General features: G+C 39.5%; 1 protein-coding gene and 1 pseudogene across 1 annotated transcript; both read right to left on the bottom strand.

The window, feature by feature from the left end:
* Positions 1–789: 789 nt before the first annotated feature.
* On the bottom strand, positions 790–13,195 carry LOC149828135 (rhomboid-like protein 19). Its single transcript, XM_090016770.1, has 8 exons — positions 13,060–13,195; positions 6,275–6,396; positions 3,885–3,945; positions 3,613–3,779; positions 2,285–2,399; positions 1,994–2,196; positions 1,742–1,879; positions 790–1,285 (listed from the first exon to the last, which is right to left on the bottom strand). The coding sequence occupies exons 1-8, from the start codon at positions 13,087–13,089 to the stop codon at positions 1,180–1,182; spliced, it is 942 nt and encodes a 313-aa protein (XP_089872896.1). The 5' UTR covers positions 13,090–13,195; the 3' UTR covers positions 790–1,179.
* A 5,472-nt stretch (positions 13,196–18,667) lies between these two features.
* LOC149828134 (nematode resistance protein-like HSPRO2 pseudogene) lies at positions 18,668–20,104 on the bottom strand (annotated as a pseudogene).
* Positions 20,105–21,412: the final 1,308 nt, after the last annotated feature.

Below are 21,412 nucleotides of genomic sequence, written 5' to 3'. Positions count from 1 at the left end.
AATTTTGGTATTGTTGAGACCGTGGTTGGCAGGAGCTGTCAGTGCACGTCTCCTTGTGGTGGGACGTTGCAGGTTCAAAACCCAATAACTGGTGGGGATCTGCCTAACCCCAGCTTGCTTTAAAAAAACACAAAAATGGTATTGTTGAGACAGTCTCTCATTCCTATTTGCACTCAAAACTGGATTTGGTAACCACCACCTCTTAAAAGTAGTAGCTCCCAATTCCAAGAATTAATTGTTTCACTTTTTCAAATACGTAAACTCTCTCCAACTCCCAGCTCCCAATCAGAGCCTGAAACCCAAATTTGACATAGATATCGCTTTGCATGGCCATTGAGGCTCTGTTTGGGAGCCTTCAATTGGGTTTCTCCGTGTAAATATATAAAAAAAAAAAGTTTTTTAATTTATGTTTTAAAATTTCTTTTAAAAATATGTTTTTAAAAGACTGATTTGATTCAATTAGCTTTTTTTTTAATTTGACTCGGTTCAAAAACTAATTCTAACAACATTGGTTAAGGGTGGTTGAGAGATCGTGTTCAGTAGAATGCTTGACCAAAAATGTACATACCTGGAGTTCATAAACCCATTAGGGATCTTGTAAGTCAGGATTATAAGGGGATTAGATAAACTGATTCTGAACCAAAGAACCAAACCATTTTAGACCGGACCAGAACCAATTTTTGTAGGCCCGCAGTTCAGATTAGGTCCAAAATCTGGATCCACTTACAAGTGGGTCAGCTACCTGATGTAATTTTAGGATCCAAAGCGGTCCATAGCAGACCCAAATGCTTTATGAATAAAAATTATTAGCTCTATTAAGTGAGAAATTGCAATACAATGCCTCATACAGTCGGAATGAAAAGGCTGAGATCTGCAACAAACTTGCATCTCGAGAACTGCGGTGTACAAACGTAAAAAACAGATCATACATGTATAATTGCAAATATGAAAAAGAAAAAAAAATTAAACATGCGCGAATACAGAAGTAATTACCACTAATTTTGATGTTTCCTGAGAATCCCTTGTTCAAAACCAGCAAGAGAACAAAGAACCTTACCAGATCTGCAAGAGGTGCATGCAAAAATGTTCCCAATTTCATAAAGGCTGGTTAAACCACACAATTCCCATAACCAATCACTACCGCTCATGGCATTGCAAAAGCATAATATTCCAGAGCTTTCAAACACTCTCTGGCCCACCAACCCCAGATGCGCCTTCAATATTCCCTCCAGCAGCAACCTGCTCAGCTGCCAACCTTTCTTCTAGAGCCCGAGCACCGCGTTGTCTGATGAAAAAATTCCATGATTCAGAACTCCAGATGATCTTCAAAAGTCAATAGACGCCTCAAAGAAATAGCCAGCAATTGCCAAAGTAAAAAGCAGCCATCAACTTGTTGATAAGTAGGAAGATAAACTCATCATTTTCAAGTAATCAAATTATGGATTTGTTTGTCACAATAAAAGAATTTCCTCCATAATAACTATCAGAAACAAGTTGAATTATTTTCAAGCTTTTATATATGCCTACATATATACGTATATATAGTTGAGAGAGAGAAGGGGTGTGTTTGGTGTTTGTGAACACGAATTCATTTATTTTTGGCCTTTTAATAACGAACCAATCCATTTTATCTAAAAACAAACAAATGACTGGTGCAAATGCAAAATCTAGCTGCTGCTGTTTGCCACATATATGAAGCATCAACTTTAGGATGATATAAAGGATAAATTGAAAATTTTACCTCCTCCTAGATGCCTCTATAGGGTCGGAACCAGGCAATGGAGTCCCCCCCAGTATATGACCTTCGGGTTGATTAGATTCATTAGATCTTCCACAAAGCAAACGATCAAAAATAGTTGCAATAGGATCCACAAGTGGTCTGCAAAGGCCAACAGAAAAAAGTAACACCATGAAGAACAGAAGCAAAGCACATTCCAGTCCAAATGCATTAGATTGGACACAAAAATTTAAGAAATCAAAAACATCACAATACCGCAAGAACTCGGGGAAAAAAGTGGCAAACGCAAACTCATCACTTGGATCACCCTTCAGAGTTGTCTCTGGCTTTTTTTGAAGATACCTCAAATAGATCCAACTCATGTATGTGCCAAATATTACAATCGGAAGGTATGTTGAAGATTCCACCACAAAGAAACTTACAATTATTGATATCAATATAAGAAGTGATGGCAACCACTGAAAGAAGATTGTAGAAAGTCACACAGTTAACTTGAAAGTCTTGGATACAAGAAAATTGCCCAGAAATGGTAGAGAAGAGTTGAACCTTCGCCTTAATCTTCAAAAGGAAAAATATTTGAAGCTCTTGATCTGGTATAATTTGCTTGACACCCACTAGAAAACCCAAAAGGATAGCTTGGAACCCAGATATAGGATTATAGCTGCCAAAATAAACAACAAATTTACAATGCAGCAGGATTGCACGTTTACTTGCTAGGGCAGAAGAAACTGTCATGACAAGTTCTAACATCATTTGCAACATGAAATCTTCACAAGGAGGATTTTACCATACATTGCTTGTTGGTTTAATGTGATCAAGAAGCAAGACATGTACATATACATATACACATACACACATGCATGCATACATACACATATGTACATAATGAATTATTATAACTAGAAAAAATGATTGAGAGCATAATGACAGGCATTGCAGGAAATTCAGATTTCATGTCAATCTCATCACAACTCAAAATGGATAACTCAAAAGATAGTATCAAGGAAATAGTGCAGAAATTAGGTCTCCTTGAGATTTGCCCCATACCCATTTTTCTTGTTTATTGATAATATTGACAAAGTAATTTTGTTTCTTGTCAATCTCCATTTGTACCTTTTGTTTATACCATTTTCATATTACTAATATCCTATTTTGTGTTTTCCCAGATTTTCTTAAGAAAGAAAACAGCCTTAATCTTTTCGCAAGGAAAAACTGAAGAATAAAAATTCACAAAAACTGGTGGAGTATATATTAAGTGCGTTAAAAATCCAATCAAATAAGAAAGCAAGATGTACTGGAGGAAGAAGGCAGTTGCAGGGAAAATAAAACAAAATCAAATTAGTCATGAAATAATGAATAGGAAAGGTGGATATAATGCATCTCTAGTCTTAAATATCTAAGGAGGCAGTTTCACAAATGGAAACTAACTAGCATCACAATATGCCAGACACTGTAAAGATAAAACCTAGAAACAGAACCAAATTTTCTCAATTAGATCTAGCAGTCTATAAGGAAACAAACATCTCCTATATGCAATCATAATATTGCCACTTGATTAAAATGAGATTAAAGTGATCATAGTAAATTAGTGAACGTTACTCCAAGGTTGAATGTCCAAGGATAGGATAAATGTTCAAGGAATTCATGCATGATAGATGGAGATCTGTTGATTTGTTTTGTATGTTTCCATGAAAAGTAACCTTATGTTGGAGACTTCAAAAAGCAAGTGCGCACACACTCATGCACACATGCACAAGCTGATAAAAAACTGATGAACCAACCAAACAGTAAATAGCACAAGTAAGCATTCCATTGCATATTTGGAACATAAGATACCAAGAGCAATGGTTCTAAAAGAACACCTTGATACTTACAGAAAGCTTTCCTGCCTTGTTATGTAGTATAGAGCAATCATTGTGATGAAGACACAAATTGATGTTAATATATTAACTACAAAAATGAATTTCACGAACTCCCTCGAGCCCCATATAGGCTCTAGCAGTTTCCCGATGAAAAGAAGACCAATTATGCTGATGACCAACTGTAAAACCAGAGTATATACATAATGAACCATATCAAAGAGCAAGGTTTTCTATGAGAATAATAGAATCATGAAAGAATTTTATAGAGAGAATGATATTTATACCCCCACAATCGATTGCTCCACATAACCAGCTGTCACAAGATTCCAAGCAAAAGGTATAGTCCTGGAAAATCATATTGAAGTAAACACTTCAGCTCATGAAATACAAAACTTATGTTGTGAACCGACTGCACTTAAAGCTGTGATATTATCAACTGAAGGATCACAGTTCTGATATGGAAGAAAAAATAGAGGAAGAAAAAACTCACTGAATAGAACACCAGCTGACAATATATAGAACATAGTTACCAAAGTACAACAAAAGTGAAAGTAGGCCGTTCACAAGATGTTAAAAAGTGAATACCGAAAAGCTATCAGAAACAACATTCTTTCTTGTCATATGGATAAAGCAGGAGATACAGGGATATGGCAATTTTAATGAAGTTTCCAATACAACTAGCATACAAGGGGATACAAAATCAAGTGTCCATGTGATACATGAATGGATCCTGGTACACAAAATCAACACCACCAATATGGGATAAAACCAATTTTATGCAAATAGACAGATAGATGTATAAATAGCATTTACTTATTTCGCTTATTGGAAATAAAATTTCATCCTGAGACATAGAAAGTTCATTAAATAGAATCATATATGAATTTACGGCCACACCTGCTTGGACTACACTCGTTAAATAGTGGGTAGTTTCATTTGACAGCATGTCTCTAGAGCTAAATCAATCAATGACTCAATGATCTTGGATGTCAATGTCTAGCTCAAGGATCATCATAGCAATCTTACTAGATCTCAACAGATAGGGGCAGGCACAAGGTTGGGCAACCCATCAGGCTATTGTTCCGGTCTGACGTGCACCTTTCAGCCAGTCTTTGGCTCAAACCTGAAAAGAAGTTCACTGGAACCAGGCTCGGTATTCATCAGTAACAATCCAGAGCAACCCTTCATGCTATCAGGCCAGCCTGACAACAATTGAAAATAAGAATGAAAACACCAATTTTATTTACTTAGTTGGGTTTGGATCGGACCAGTTACCTAGCCTAGCAAGTAAAACAGGCAGGATGTGAGTTTGGTCTTACGGCCAAACATTATAAAACAGTGGCAATTATAGGGCCAGGCTTTGCTGGATTTAGGTTATCCATTATCCACAGAACCTTAAAGGCCAGGCGTAATCAATTGCAGGCTGGCCAAGTCAGTTTAATGCCCACCTTTGTCAACCAAAGGTCTTCCATCACTTAACTACCAAGTATTTGTTTGACAAAGATTCACTAAAGAGAATTCATCTGCCTAGGGTGGCTTTTCTAACCTAAGGGAGGGGAATGATGTCACCTCCTTGCATCTTGCTATTAAGGAGATTTCATTGTGAACCCTTCATTTTCTAACGAGGTTAGGGTTTGAAGAAAAAAAAAAGAATGGAAGGGCTAGAAGCTGAATCGCTCACTCATCCATTTTTGCTTCTCCCAATGCCATCTGGTAGGTCAATACATGGAGACAGGGAGGCAGTGGGACTCAGATATCGCCTTTCTCCCAATATATAAGGAGATGGCCTAGAAGGGGTTAATTAGATTAGATGCATTTACAACATGGGCTGCCCAGCTGAATTACAGGTCCTAAACCTAAACCATATCATCAATATCATTGTCACCATGACTCTCATCACATACTTTTTCTCAAAAAGATTTTAAAACAAGTGGTTTTATCAGGACAACTTTAGCATATACATGCATACATAAATATTCATAAAAATTGAAGAAAAAGATTTTCTTGGCAAACATTGTGATGATACTTTAGAATCATGATTATCATATCACTAGTGATTTTATTTACTGCAATAGGTTTTCATTTTCAATAAAAAGATACTTCAAAAAGCATGATAAATTGAGAATGTTGCAATATTTGGTACTTATCAAATGGTGGCTTGTCTAGGTGGTGGGCCTTTAGATAGAGTGATCAATGATCTTCCTAGATGCCAACCTCTAATATCAACATCTTATAACAACCTCACTAGATCTTGAAGTGAGATCTGCTACTTTTCTGCCACTAACCATATTACTACCAGAGGCTCACTGAGAAAGAATCTTGTAGTGAATCATTGTAGTGCCTACACCACTGGAAAAGAATGATACAGTGATGACATTATCTTTACATTGTCATCTTGTGTCCTTCTATATGTTATTTCCGGTGGTTATATAATACACACACACACACACACACACACACACACACACACATATATATATATATATATATATATATAAAGAGAGAGAGAGAGACCCATATGCTTTAGAACTGTGTTCATGTTGTGTTATAAATTGTATGCCTTAACTTGAGAGCGCCTTGTACATAACAAAAGGTTCAGCAGTAGTACACTTGCCTAGGAACTCAAGAAGATTATAATTCAACAAGCTTCTATACACCAAACTTAACACCATACCTTCCAGGGATAAGTGCAAGATAAGTAATTGCTGGTGGGAAAATCCATTGTACTGCATATCCAGCAACAAGTACCACAGCCAGCCCTTTACAGAGATTGGTGAACCCAGAGAAGTTGCCACTCTGTGAATAAGCAGAAGTGCTCTCCATCAATCTTATCAAACACAAATTAGCTACACTAGTTGCCTAAATATACTGGAGGAAGTACGTCAATATTTCATCACGTAAGGAAATAGTTTACTAACTTAAGGCTCACATGCACTTGGGAGGATGCTATTAGTTACCGACTCTGACTTCTTCAGAAGCATGCCAGTAGGTTTTTATCCTATATTAATCATAAAAAACCCTGTTTCAACAGCTCTTTATGTAGGTTATCACATAAAGATTATAGGTAGCTATGATTTGAAACAAAAAAAATATGTATACTTGAAATCCAGTGACAATAGATTCTCAAGAATCTCTCTGTCTACGTAGAAATGCAACTCTTTTTAACAAAACCACTATAACATGAAAATAGATATAAAACCAAAACAAATGCTAATTTCTTCTCTCAAATGCATTTCAAGCATCAAATCATGACCTCCTTGCAGAAACAAAGAAAATCACTTAACACTTACATCCACAAACAGGGGGGAGGGAAGATAGCTCCACCACCATGCAAAAACTTTCAATCCAGTCAGTATTAAGACTGGATTGTACATGTATATATGGGTCCAGATCTGGACCCGTATCTCTATCTTTGTAATATCGGGTCTGGACTGAAGAGTCACAGACCCGACCGGATCTGGTGGTTATAAGTTCACGTTAAAGAATAGGGCACGATGATTTTGCCAAAAAGAAAAAGGCGTGTTACCTGCTGCAGCCTTCTCCCTCCTCTCTCTTCCACCAACGTAGAAGAACCGGATACTCACAAGTGCGAGTTTTCTTTCATGGTATCAGAGCAGGGCGAGGATAAAACCCTATTGAATCAAGACTGCTGATTTCGATCAAGGCTCCAGACTTTTCCGGGTTAGTTTTAATCTCTTCCTTCTCAATCTCTTTATTCTTCTTTATTCTCACTGAAATGTAATTTGCAGTGAAAGGATCAAGTTGGATTGAGTGCCACAAGTTGATGGCAATTTACACATGGTCAATACCATGAAGTTATCATTGATTTTGCTGCAACTCATGAAGCCTATTCCAAGTCTTCTCAGACATGTTTTAAACGGCCTACCTGATTCAACTCAAAACCAGTCAGATCTAGCAACATTTTATAGATTAGGTTTGAAGTGCATTGAATCTTATCATGGGTCAATGCAAAATAGTTTCAGATGCTAAGGCAATTCTTTTGTGTGAGTTTTCCATTTAAACATCTTTAGGACCTCATGAGCATTTGGCTATAATTTTCTTGGTAGAAGCGATTAATTATAGCAGTAGGATTTTCATACCACGATCACAGCATAGAACTATCGGATGGATCTTTCCATTCTAATACTCCATCTGGGAGTTATCAACACTTAACGATATCCCCATCTTTTTTTTTCTGAATCAATGTGTTCCTATCCAATAATGGAACACTATTAGAATGAACGAATTAAGAGCCTCGTGAATCAGCAGCCCAGAGAATCACATTACAAAGAAGTGTTGAAACTGGAACTACATCATGTTAGAGATCAACTAGAGATCACGATGATCTCGCAGTTTTGTTGCAGCCGAATATGACTCAACTGGATAACACGCAAATTCTATGTTGTTATAGCCGGATATGACTCTCAAGCCAAATACAATATCACGATAATCCTTATCGTCATAAAACCAGCCGATGCTTAAAGATATATCAAACCGGTTGTGTATCTTGCTTTATTATTCTCTTCATTGTATAAATATGCTTGTAATACTTGAGCAGCTATGTGATCAATCAAAGAAACGCTATTCTCAGAAAGTTTTTTCTGCGTCTATATAGCCATATATCTCTTAATATGGTATCAGAGCATCGGGTTTTTTGAGGGGGGTTTTTTGTCATCATCCTGGATCTTATTTGTGTTGCAGATTTTATCAACGTCCGCCCCAACTAGCATATTTGTTGCTTTAATCCAGATTAGTTTTCTTCTACAATCTGCACATCCACAGTCTGTGCATCCTCATATTTGCAGCATCCGCATTGCTGCAATCTTTATCCACTGTCCAAATCATTTTTTTTTTACAATCGGGGATCATTATTCAACATGAAAACAGGCTATGTGTATGGCTCTAAGCGCCAAGAACAAGCGCGGTTTTATTGATTGAACGGTCCCAAGACCGGATATCCATTCTACCTCATTTACGGGATGGCAAAGATATAATGACAGGGTTCTTTCATGAATCTTGAACTCGATTCATAAGGACCTGTCTTGAAGTGTTATATATTCTGAAACTGTATTTGATGTTTGGAATGAATTTCATGAGTGATTCTCTCAATCAAATTCACCACGCATTTATCAAATTCAGTTTGATATAATCAATAACAAACAACACTATTCGTCCATCGTCGTTTACTCTACCAAGCTTTAAAAAATGTGGGACGAGTTAGCTTCATACGTCGCATATCCGACTTCCTCTTGTGGAATAATAAAGGCAGCCCAAGACATGCAGCAAAAAGACCGACCAATGCAATTTTTTATGGGGATTAATGATAGTTACAGCTCTATCCGAAGCCAGATTCTATTAATATAACCAATTCCTTTTGTCTCGAAGGCATATGCCCTCATCATTCAGAAAGAGAGGCAAAGAGAGATGTGAGTTTTTCCTCTGTTATCCAATGAACACAGCATGTTGGTTGCCACAATTGAGTGTAAGGACGATAAAGGCGTGAATCCAAGATTTTCCAACCAAGACCACATCCAAATCGCCCAAGACCCAAATGTGATTATTGCAGTAAGTTAGGTCACATGAAGGCTACATGTTATCAACTTCATGGTTACTCAAATTTAAGCAACACAATTGCAAGGGTGAATTCGGCCACGTCAAGTGAGGGAGCCGTTATATCTCAGATCACACTCGAACAATATAAACATCTCATTACTCTTAATTCACAAGGTAAACCGGAACCACAAGTCAATCTAGAAGGTAAAACTTTAGCCTTTCTTTCTTAATCTTCCTGTTGGATAATAGACATTAAGGCCACCGACCACATAGTTTCTACTCTAGATCTGTTACACTCTCCACAATCCATCATTTGTCCACCAATAGGATTACCCACAAGACTATATGTTCCAGTTACCCACATTGGAAGTGCAAGCATAAATTCACAAATATGCCTCATCAATGTCTTATGTGTCCCTAGTTTTAAATACAATTTGATATATGTTAGCAAATTGACCAAAGATTTACAATGTGATGTTGTTTTTACCAATGGATCTTGTATTTTTCAGGACCATCGCTCGAAGCAGACGATTGGAGTGGGTAAAATACAAAATGGACTTTATATGTTTGAAGTCCAGAGTGGAGTCGCTCTTTACAATTTCAGTCATGCCCATCTTTGGCATTATTGTCTCGGGCATATTTCATATTCTTGTTTTCAGTATCTCGTTAATTCTAATAAATTGAATTCTTGCAAGTTTGATGGAATATGCTCAATTTGTCCTTTGGCTAAACAATCAATATCTTCCTTTTCCAAACAAAGCTATCAACTCCACATTGATTTTTGAACTTATTCACATTGATTTATAGGAAGGATACCAAACTCCATCTTTATCTGGTGCACATTACTTTCTAACCATTGTAAATGATTATTCTCGCTCAACTTGGGTGTACCTAATGCGTTATAAATCTGAAACTTTTTCCCTTATCCAAGATTTTTTTGCCATAATCAAAACCCAATTTAAAATCCAAATCCAAAAGGTTAGGAATGACAATGGGAGTGAATTTTTTTCCAATGATATACAAACATTTTTTCGCAATCAAGGCATTTTTTATAACGTAGTTGTATATATACCCCTCAACAGAATGGAGTAGTGGAACACAAGCACCGAGATCTTCTCAATATGGCTCAGGCCTTGCGTTTTCAAGCTAATCTTCCTATTAAATTCTGGGGAGAATATATCATGACTGCCGTATATCTCATAAATCGTGTCTCTAGCACAACCCTTAATGGACAAACACCCCATGATATTTTATTCCACAAAAGTCCTAATTATCAACACCTCAAGGTTTTCAGGTGTTTATGTTATGCCCACAATATCCATCACTTCCACAAAATTGATAGTAGAGCAAGAAAATGCATTTTTATTGGATATTCATATGGCCAAGCTGCATACCGTTTATATGATCTTGAGTCACATGTTACTTTTACCAGCAGAGACGTGATCTTCCATGAACACGTTTTTCCATTCCAATATGATACATGTGTGGCATCTAATGCTGGAGATGTTGTCTTACTCATTTCTTCTTCTAACTCTCCACCAGATGGTTCTTATTTGATCCAAGCAATTGATACTCAGGCCAACATCCTGAGTCCACAAGCTTGTCCAAACCCATCGACATCTACTACTACTTCTCCAGCCAATCCAAATCCTTCTTTGACACAGCCCGAATCTCTTGTCCTTGTTCCCATTCGGCGTTCTTCTAGGGCGAGAGTGCCACCTTCTCATCTTCAGAACTATAAATGCTATGTTGTATTTTGCTTGCCCCCATCGGACGCTCTGAGTGTCCACCAAAAAGGTACAAGGTATCATCTTTCTCATTACTTTACCTATGAAAATTTCTCTCCATCTCACTGTGCTTTTCTTTAGCTATTACCAAAAACCCTGAGCCCCAAACTTTTGTCCAAGCCATAGGGTGCGCTTATTTGAGGGAAGCAATGGCAATCGAAATTCATGCCCTGGAAGACAACCACACATGGACGGTTACACATCCTCTACCAGGTAAACGTCTCATTGATTGCAAATGGGTCTATAAGGTGAAGTACAAATCAAACGAGACTGTTAAGCGTTACAAAGCACGCCTTGTTGCAAAAGGTTATACACAGATCGAAGGCCTAGACTATCACGAAACATTTGCTCCCGTAGCTCAGTTTGTCATTGTTCGGTGCCTCTTAGTCGTAGCCGTCGTCAAAAATTGGGTTCTTTATCAATTTGATTTCAACAATGTGTTTTTACATGACGATCTTAATGAAGAAATTTATATGACATTACCTCTTGGTTTTCGCCAACAGGAGGAGCAACGAGTTTGTCGGCTCAACAAATCCCTCTATGGCTTCAAATAGTCTCAAAATTGGTTTGCAAAATTTTTAAGTTTTTCTAAAGGGATTGGCTTTACACAATCTAAGGTGGATTATTCATTGTTTTCTTGCTTCACAAAGCATGGATGTATATTTGTTCTCGTATATGTTGATAATATCATCATTGCTGGAGACGACATTCCAACAATCGTCAACTAAAGATACTTCTAAATAATTCATTTTGCATCAAGGACCTAAGAGCATCAAGGACCTAAGAGTACTCAAATATTTCTTGGGAATCGGAGTGGAAAGATCTAGTAAGGGCATTTTCTTGTCACAACATAAATATACATTGGACATCATTGGAATGTCCATTGGAGATGACGGGTACTTGGGGGTAAAACTTAATTCAAAGGAAGGAGAGTCATTGAATGACCCGAGTCATTATCGTCGACTACTGGGTCGACTGATATATCTAACTATTACAAGGCTTGACATAGCCTATTGAGTCAATATTTTAAGCCAGTTTATGCATACACCAAGGAGGCCACATCTTGATGCCGCACAGAGGCTCTTATGATATCTCAAGTCCACACCAAGCCAAGGCATACTCTTGTCATCTCATAGCGAACTTCAATTGTCTGTTTATTATGATTCAGATTGGGCATCATGCTCTGAAACTCGAAGGTCCACCTCGGGTTATTGCACCATGTTAGGAAAGAGTCCAATATCTTGAAAAACAAAGAAGCAGACAACCGTATCAAGATCGTCAACTGAGGCAGAGCACATATCGATGGCTCTTGCTAGTTGTGAGTTAACATGGGTGAAATATTTATTGACTTACTTAGAAATCAAGCATCCTCAACCTATGTTATGATTTGTGACAATCAGGTGGCATTGCATATTGTGGCAAATCTAGTGTTTCACGAACGTACTAAACACATAGAGATTGACCGTCATGTCATAAGAGAAAAAATTCAGAACAGCTCGATCAAAACTCAACTTGTTCCCACAAATTTACAGTGTCCAGGTATGTTTACCAAACCTTTGGGACTAGATCAGTTTTTTCAACTAAGTGCAAGTTGGGCGTCATTAATCCCCACGCTCCAACTTGAGGAGGAGCATCTTAGAGATCAACTAGAGATCAGGATGATCTCGCTGTTTTGTTACAGCCGGATATGACTCTCAAGCCAAATACGATATCACGATAATCCTTATCGTCATAAAACCAGCCGATGCTTAAAGATATATCAAAACGGTTGTGTATCTTATTTTATTATTCTCTTCATTGTATAAATATGCTTGAAATATTTGAGCCGCTGTGTGATCAATCAAAGAAACGCTATTCTTATAAAGTTTTTTCTGCGTCTATATAGCCATATATCTCTTAATACATCCAAATCAGATCTTCTCAAGATCACCAAGTCGATGCGTTAACATCAGCAAACCCTTGCCCAAGATCGGCCTTGGTTCGAGTTACACACCCCCAAAAACCTCACAAAAAGCGGAAGATCCGAAAAACAATTCGAAGAATTCAAGAACTCGTCATCCGAACTTTCGATCAGAAACATGAAAGCTTCGTAGATAGAGATAAAGTGAAGGGGCCGTACCGTGAGAGAAGAAAGTCTGCTGTTCTCCATGGACGTCCAGCTAGAATGGTCTTCAACAATCTCTCTCTCTCTCTCTCTCTCTCTCTCTCAGAGGGAAGAGGGAAGAGAGAGAAGACCTTCGTTCCCAACTGTATTCACGAACTAACCTCGGGTACAGAAGATATTTACGGAAGTACCCTCTTCGGCCCAAAGTTCCAAGGTACCATAGAGTCCATAACCAAAGTGATACAAACGGGTCGGGCTCGGTTAGGATGACCAAATAGACAAGGTTGTCAATCAATCGGGTCTGTATCGGGTTTCCAACCCGACTAAACCCGAACAATACGAGTGTATGGGCATAAAAAATGCTGACCGAAATATTATTCAGCTCGGCTCAAAAGTTATTTGGGTTTACCCGAATGTGACCCGAGTAATATGTGGGTCAGGTTTGGAGTACGATTGTTATTGTATACCGGATTCGACCTGGGTTTGGGATTTCATTTTCTTGACTTGACAAAACCCAAACGTTGACCTAAACGCAGCAGCTAGTTGTTTGGGTGGATTTGAAATTTGAATACACCTGATGGATCGGATACCCGAACCGTTGACAGCCCCGCAAATAGGGATGTAACAGTTCAGATTTGGATTGGGCATTCAATTGAATCCGAATCCATCTAGTTGAATTCTGTAAAGAATAGGGACTATCTGATTAATAATCGATTTCAGATTCAGTTCCGGGTTTTATATTCGAATTTGTATTCGAGTCTGAAACAAATCCCAAAGTGACGGTTATATGCAAATGCATATGGGATTTAATGGTGTTAAAAACGGTTCACTAGGTGAATAGGGTTCAACGGGTTGAGTTTACCCAGACCCAACCCGGACAAACCCTATAGGGTCCAGATATGGTGACAAATAAGAAGACCCAGGTTCAGACCCGAAAGTCCAATTAATACATGGACCCGGCTATAGTTTGTGAAATTTAATATCAGACCTGGACTGGACCCGAGTTCGGATTAAGATCTGCAATTTTTCAATGTAAAAATGATAACAAATATTATTTTACTGGGTATGGTCCGGGTCTAGTTCATGTAGTTCTTACCAGTTCCAGGTATGGTTTCTCTTATAGTATACCCGATTAGACCCAGGTCTGAACCTGATACCATACCCAAAAATCTGGTCCATGTCTGGTTCCATCTGGATCCAAACAAAACCTGACCCGTTGACACCCCGAAGTGTGAATAGTATGGAATTTCCTGGAAGAAATTGTTGCATCTTCTTTCTTCTGTATAGTATATATCTGGTCAATTAGGTATTGATATCCCTGCTATCAACAAATCGGGTTTGGGTTGATATCGGACATAATCCGAACCTGGCCAATGGCAATCGGTAAAGCAAGTACCATCCGATTAATAATGAGATCATAATTCAATGTGAAGCTTTGCATATAAATCCAGGTCCAGTTCTAAATAGAATCGGAATCCGACAGATAATCCAACTTGATTACATATTAAACATGTCTGATTAGCTGATTAGATTGGTTTCTGTGTTATCCTTTTTCCATCTGAATCCAAATCCAAATCCGCCAGAATCAGTAATTCATGGATCAGAACTGAGCCCGACCCAATTGCTTCCCGAATCCAGCTCCTTGATCAGATGGCTCTATGCAACTCGGCCACGAAAGATGGTCCGAGTAGATGCTGACCAAGTTGGTTGAGTCAAAGGCAGGTTTTGGTCCACCCGTGAATGAAACTAGTCTTCACTGCTATAGCTGTGGATATGTCGAACTACTGATCCAAAGCTAGTCAGATGTGGGCCCACAAAAGCATGACGATCCAATAAGCTAATCAGATCAGGGCCATGTGTCCGATAATAAATAACATCCGGCTCGGGTTTGGGGTGTTCACAAGCTAGATCTAGATCCATCCTAAGATCCAAGTAGGATTCAGAAATTCTAGATGTAGCCGGAGGGGTTTTGCCCAGTTAAACCAGAACCTAGCTCTCTTTTATCTAAACCTATTTTCCCACCAGACTCAATGAGCCCCTTTGTTGGCTCAGTGTGGTGTGGGTTTTTTTTAGATCACAAAATAGGTATCCCAACCCAAACAAGATCTTATACTGGATAAAAAAACAGCCAAATTTCTCTCTCTCTCTCTCTCTCTCTCTCTCTCTCTCTCTCTCTCTCTCTCTCTCTACTGTAATATTTTTTTTTAAAATTATTTGCACATCTAACCCTCCAAATGTTCTACATGTTTGGCTTAGTAGAAACCAGCCCATGGATCATGTTTTTCCAATATATATGTTGGATTTTATAAGGGTTGGCTTAGAATTAGGGGTGTCAACGGGTTGGGTTATGGTATGGTATTAGGTTCGGACCTAGGTCTAATCGGACCTACCATAAGAGAAACCATACTCGGACCCGATAAAAACTACATGAACCAAACCTGGGTCATACCAAATAAAATACTATTTTTTATTATTTTTACATTGAAAATTTGTGGGTCTTAATCAAAACTTGGGTCGGGTCCGGGTCTGGTATATTTTTTTACAAACTATACCCAGATCCATGTATTAATCGGACCTTCCAATCTGGACCCAGGTCTTAATGGGGTCTTCTTATTTATCACCATACCTGGACCTTATAGGATTTGGTACTGGTCGGTAAACCCGACCCGTTGACACCCCTACTTAGAATGTACCAAAATTTCCATCGATCAGGGATAATTTTCCGCAAACTTTTCTTTGATTTATTCTAATTAACCCAATCAATTGCGCTAAGCATGTGCTTTGGGAAATTTTCAACTGCTAGAGCATGATCACTAAACTAAGGGCGAGGTTGCTCAGGCTCTTCTAAGAACCACTCTCTCTAGTTTTGACGAGAATAATTCTTATTTGTTAAAGAGGACCACAATCTCTCAAAAAAAAACTCTCACTCGATCGCAAATGTGAGAATTAGGATCCTTTTTGTTTTTATGGGGGAAAGGCTTAAAATGGAAAATGATTCTTCAACTTTGAAAGAAAATGAGTCACTTGGGAAAGTCCATTGATTCAAAATTGCCATAAAAATATTCTTGTGATCTTCAATCGACTTTTTGCAAAGGGCTCAAACGTGCCCCAAGCCAAGTGTTTTCCTTTTTAGGTTTTGGAATATTGGAGGATGTACTCAACCATCGTTTCATATGGATCTGCTTTCCCAATTTATGTTTTCATTTTCTCCAAATAAACCTAGATTCCGGACTCTAAATAGACAGGCTAAGAGCAGTTCAGTTCCACTCATCCCCCATCTTCATACCTCTTAAACCTTATGATGCAAGTTTTGAACAAATCTGATCTGATAGATGGGTTCAGCATAATGGATTTAATAACAATCAATGCTTGGATTTTGTTTTTTTTAATAAAAAAATGTGATTTTTTTAAATCACAAAATGTTGTGTTTCCTCAACTATTGATTTTTTAATTACAAAAAAAAAAAAAACTGTACATAAGTTAGATTTTGGTGACTTAAATATCAATCTTCATCAAATGAGTGATGTATATCACATCTATAGAGTCAGATTTGATCAAAACAACATGCATCAATGAGATCCCAATAAGAAGTATGAAGATCACATTGTTGCCATAACTTCGCTAAGGGGTGCCTAAAGAAACTTTTTTTTTTATTTGAGCTGGGGTTAGGCTGACCTCTACCAGTTATACAACTATACCATTGAGATTTGAACTTGCAATGTCCCAACACAAGGTGACGTGAACTAGCTGCTCCTACCAGACAAGCTGAGCCCCCCGTTGGTAAGCTTCTTATGTAAGAACTAAGAAGTCCCGAGTTTGGTAAAGAGACACATGAATATGTGTTTAAAACATGAGGGCACTTTCATCCAAACACAAACCTTTCATGATATCTATTGTGACCGTTGGTTCGAATAGTTTGTACTCATGATCTTAAGCCCAGCATAGGCCCAAGGATCGTAGCCCCAGAATTTTACCCCTCTCGATGGCAGATCTAAGATTAGGGCTGGTAAACGAGAGAAAGAGCTGAGCTTGGACAGTTCATGCTTGGCTCGTTAAGGGTGCACCCCAGCTCGAGCTTGGTTAGTAAACTTGTCACGAGCCAAGCCAAGCCCAAGCTCGTTCTGAGCCAAGATTTGCGAGTAAATCACGAGCTGACTTGTTTTCTTTAAAAGTTTATTTTAAGTATTTTTTAAGCTTGATGATATATAAAATATATATATTATGTCAAATACATATAATGTATAATAAATATATAAAACACATAATGTGTATATTATATAGTATAAAATATATGATATGTAAAACAAGCCAAGCCGAGCCGATCTTGCCATGTTCATGTTTGACTCATTTACCTAAACGAGATGGCTCGTCGCTCGACCACTGAGCTCAATTTCTGAGCCAAGCCGAACGGTGAGTTACTCGTCTCATTTCCCAGAGCTATTGTCGAGTTTGGACCAACCCAAGCCAACTGATCGAACCTAAATAGACAAAGCACACCAGTCTCTACTGCAGGCTCAATTTCAAACATGATTATTTATGCCAGCAATACAACAACAACAAAAAAGACAGATTTTTAGATGCACTTAAGAATTGCGTAAATTACCTTCCACAGGAAGTTTTTAATTAGTGATACAACTAAAATATCTAGCTTTTACTGTTAATATAACTTATAGAATGTTAACATGATTAGTAGTGATCTTGAAACTGTGGCAACAAAGAGATCAGCAGCAATTAAAAGCCTTGACAAAAGCATTGATCATAATGCAGGATTTCCTAAGAATCAGGACGGTGATTATATATCATAACAATGTTCTACATCAAGTGAGTAAGTTTAGCACTGGTCTTTATAAAATACCAACTTACATATAGTAGACAAAAATCACTCAATAAACAATTGAGTTAACCATGTTATCCCAATATTACCCATTGAGATTCAAAATTCAATTGAAGCAAACAATAGGCAATCACTGATAATGAGATGTATATGACCAACATACGGGCTCCAATTACCATTTATCAGCAAAGAGTTCACTTAAATGGCTTTACAACTAATTCCTGCCAAATGATATTGTTGACATGAACACTCAGACAGGCCGGCACTTCAATCATCAGAATTCAGGTATAAACGATCACCTCCTAGGAAACTTTTGGTGCCTTGGCCTGCAAATATCCATCCCGCAATTGGCGTTTAGATTGCTAATTCAAAATTTTCCACAGAAAATGCAGACTTGATTGATACAATCTCATTTCTGAGATCACCAATATCTTGGGCCTAAAACCCCATCAAACTAATGATGATATGCTGCACAATTTCAAGCATGGGCTCAGCTGCTCTCTCTCAAAGTATTTTAGTGCCCAATCTCTTTACTATTAGCGCAAAAGTCTTGCAAACACATCCCTTTTAAATATAAAACAATTCCCTTTTTGTATTTACACCATGTATCAGATTATTACTATTGGTACACAAGAATTTTGAATCCACTAACCTTACAAAAAATTCAAACAAAAAATAAAGTGAAACCTGTGAAAAACTATATATAGACTGCGATTGGTCCGTCTCTGTTTTTTCTTTCCCTTTTTTACCCATTTATTGTACTGCTAGTGGGATCCGCACCATCCAAACCTACCTTCGTCCCACTACCGATTCGTAGAGCCAGAAATCCCCGAGAAACGTTTTCGCAGCGTCCAAACTAGGGAAATATGGCGGTTCCAGGAACGTTTGGGAGAGGGCGTCGGGACAAGCGGCAGCGAACAAGTGGTTGCCTTTAGCTTCCAAGCTCCCCATGACCACCGTCACCACCTGGTGGTACCCGAAATAGAACCGCTTCACCGCCGCCTCCACGGCCTGGAAGGCCTGGAGCAGGTAGATCCGCCCCGCTCCGCAACCGCTCCCGTGGCGATGGAAGAGCCTCATCGCGGCATCCTGGATCCTGGGCCCGCCCCGAGGGTCCGCCTCCACCCCGAGGATCGCCGGGACCCGGTGCTTCAGCTCCCTGCAAGCCCTCGTCGCGTAGTAAAGCGACTGCGACCGGAGGTAGAAAAATCCGGATTCCGGCGACCTCCCGATGGATAGCTGGCCCTTGAGGTGGAGCATGTCGTCCGGGTCCATCAGGAGGTGGAGCTCCTGGACCTCTTCCAGAAGCTTCCAGACCCGCTCCAGGAGCCAGCAATCCCTCGCGGCCTCCTCCCACCCCTCGCCGTCGATCCGACCCTCGGTCCGACGGATCAGCTCCCGCCCGACGAAGATCCACGCCTCCAGGATTTGGTGCACCGTGTAGAGCGTCTGGTTCTCGGCGTTATCGATCCGGCGATCGAACCGGTTCATCCTCAGGGCGTGGAGATCGGACGGCCTGCAGACGAGATCGTACCGGAGGGTCCGTTTGCAGGCGAGGTTCGGCTCGCCGATCCCCAGTGTGAAGGGCGATCTCTGCATGTGGCACTCGATCGAGAGGCCGATCTTTGCCGCTGTCTCCTCCGCCCTCCTCCACGTCAGGAGGCGAGGGAGGAGGCTATGCTCGCTCGTCCTGCTCACCAGAACCGGCGCCGGAGACCCCCGAACCTTCCACACCTCCGAAGTGCTTCCGTCCCTCTGCAGGACTCCGGCCTCGGAGCCGCGTAGGTCGAGAGTCGGAGCGGCGATCGGTGAGTTCGCTTCTCCGTCTTCCTCGCAGAAAGCCGCGATGAGTTCGACCTCGCGATCGACCAAGGACTCTAGCCGGCGTCTCCACACTGCCTTGTTAGTGTAGGGCCGCGAGTCGGAGAGGATGATCGAAACGAGGCGGAAGGTGATCTCCAGGCCCTGTAGGGAGGGTTTGAGGAGCGACTCGTTCTTCCAATCCGGCCACTCTCTGGTTTCCCAAAGCTTCGACAGCTCCGGCAGCCGGAGGTAGTGCTCGTAGGCTGCCACGTCCGACGGAGAAGGCTCCGCGAGCTCGTCGCAGGTGAGCATATATTCTGGGAAGATTCCGTCGGAGCTACTTGATTTTCCGGCGAGGTTCCGCGATATGTTTCTCGTTCCAGATCCAATTACGCTGCTATTCCAATCCAAATCCACCATCATTTTTCCTTTTCTTCTCCAGGTGGAGATACCGTTGGAGCTTCACAAAAAGCGAAATGCTTCTTTAGCCGAAGCAGAGAGAGAGAAAAGAGTTGTGTGTGATAATTGAAATCTGGGACGATGGGGTTTTGTTTATATAGAGAAGGAGCGTGGTCTACAAGGAAGAGCAAGCGTTTTCCTTTCAAACTCGAGGACGGTCATGCAAGGATCCTGCTCCTTCGAAGAATGATGCCTGAGAAGAAAATTACCATTCTACCCCTCGTTATAAGCTTTTCACATTTATCTTTTTTTTTTTTATGGACATTTTTTTTTCTGAAAGCAGATCAGGTCATGCTGAAGATGAGCGTTTTTGCTCATGCCGACATCGTGGCCGTCTGTTTGCGTTTTTTAAATGTCACGTGGTTTTATTGACTTTTGAGTTTTTTTTTAAATGCAAATCGGCCGATACTGATTCTAATAAATCGGTTTGAATCGGTTAAAAAAAAAATTTGCATCAATCAGAACGTGACACATGATAAAATCATTAAAATAATATTAACAAATGTTAAAAAAATAATTTTAAGTTTTTTTATATTTTCTATTAATACCATACGTATAGTCAGATTCACATACGTATAGGTAGTCTTGAGTTTTTACGTGCCCCCAAACAGCAGCCTGCATTCGCCAGCGAGATTCGTTCCTGGGCCTTGAGCTTTTACCAATCACATGGATAACCACCGTGGTGGTATTCTATGAAATTTATGTATTACCAATATGTTACTGTGCAGTCGTTTGTACAGTATCATTTAATTTGCAGTGTGGTTTCCAACACTTTGACAAGCTGGAAAGCATGGCCTTTTCTTTTCTAAGTTGCTTTGTTTAGTGCCTTTGATTAAACAGCTTGAACACATTTTGTTTCCTTTTTTTTTTTTTTGTAGTGAACGCAACGGAACATAATGGCATTTGTGCTAGGATTGAGATTTGACGAGCCATTATCTCCTTTTAAGACTGGACCAAAACACCTCAATTTTTTTTTTTATTGTGATGTTGAAAAAAAACTAGATCATACCGAAAAAACGGATCACTTAATGGGCCGGATACCTTGCTTTTATCGTTTGGTAGTCTTGAGTTTTATGAAGAAAGAACTAAAGAGAGTTTTGTGCTGACCCGATGCCGATGGATTTGTTTTTTGTAGGTGTTACGTCCAAGGCTTTTTTTTGGATAACGAGATGGTCTGTTTCTTGTTGGCCATTTCAATTTGAGTCAATTGAAAGCGAAGGATGGAGAGACTGCCTTACTCCTCCGAACTAGGGTAGCTTCCGGTAATTTGCT

The sequence above is a fragment of the Nuphar pumila genome, chromosome 9 (assembly GCF_984573655.1).
Source record: "Nuphar pumila chromosome 9, dmNupPumi1.hap1.1, whole genome shotgun sequence".
Classification (NCBI taxonomy): Eukaryota; Viridiplantae; Streptophyta; class Magnoliopsida; order Nymphaeales; family Nymphaeaceae; genus Nuphar; species Nuphar pumila.
The sequence above is the reverse complement of the archived record's forward strand: the minus strand, read 5'-3'. Positions and strand labels throughout refer to the sequence as shown.

What these genes read in the sequence shown, in the direction of transcription:
- LOC149828135 (XM_090016770.1), bottom strand. Translation starts at nt 13,089, where the DNA reads ATGGAGAACAGCAGACTTTCTTCTCTCACG. An exon ending in CTTGCACTTATCCCTGGAAG is followed by an intron (nt 3,946 to 6,274) that starts GTATGGTGTTAA and finishes ATGATTTTCCAG; the next exon opens with GACTATACCTTTTGCTTGGA. An exon ending in ATAGAGGCATCTAGGAGGAG is followed by an intron (nt 1,286 to 1,741) that starts GTAAAATTTTCA and finishes TTTTTTCATCAG; the next exon opens with ACAACGCGGTGCTCGGGCTC.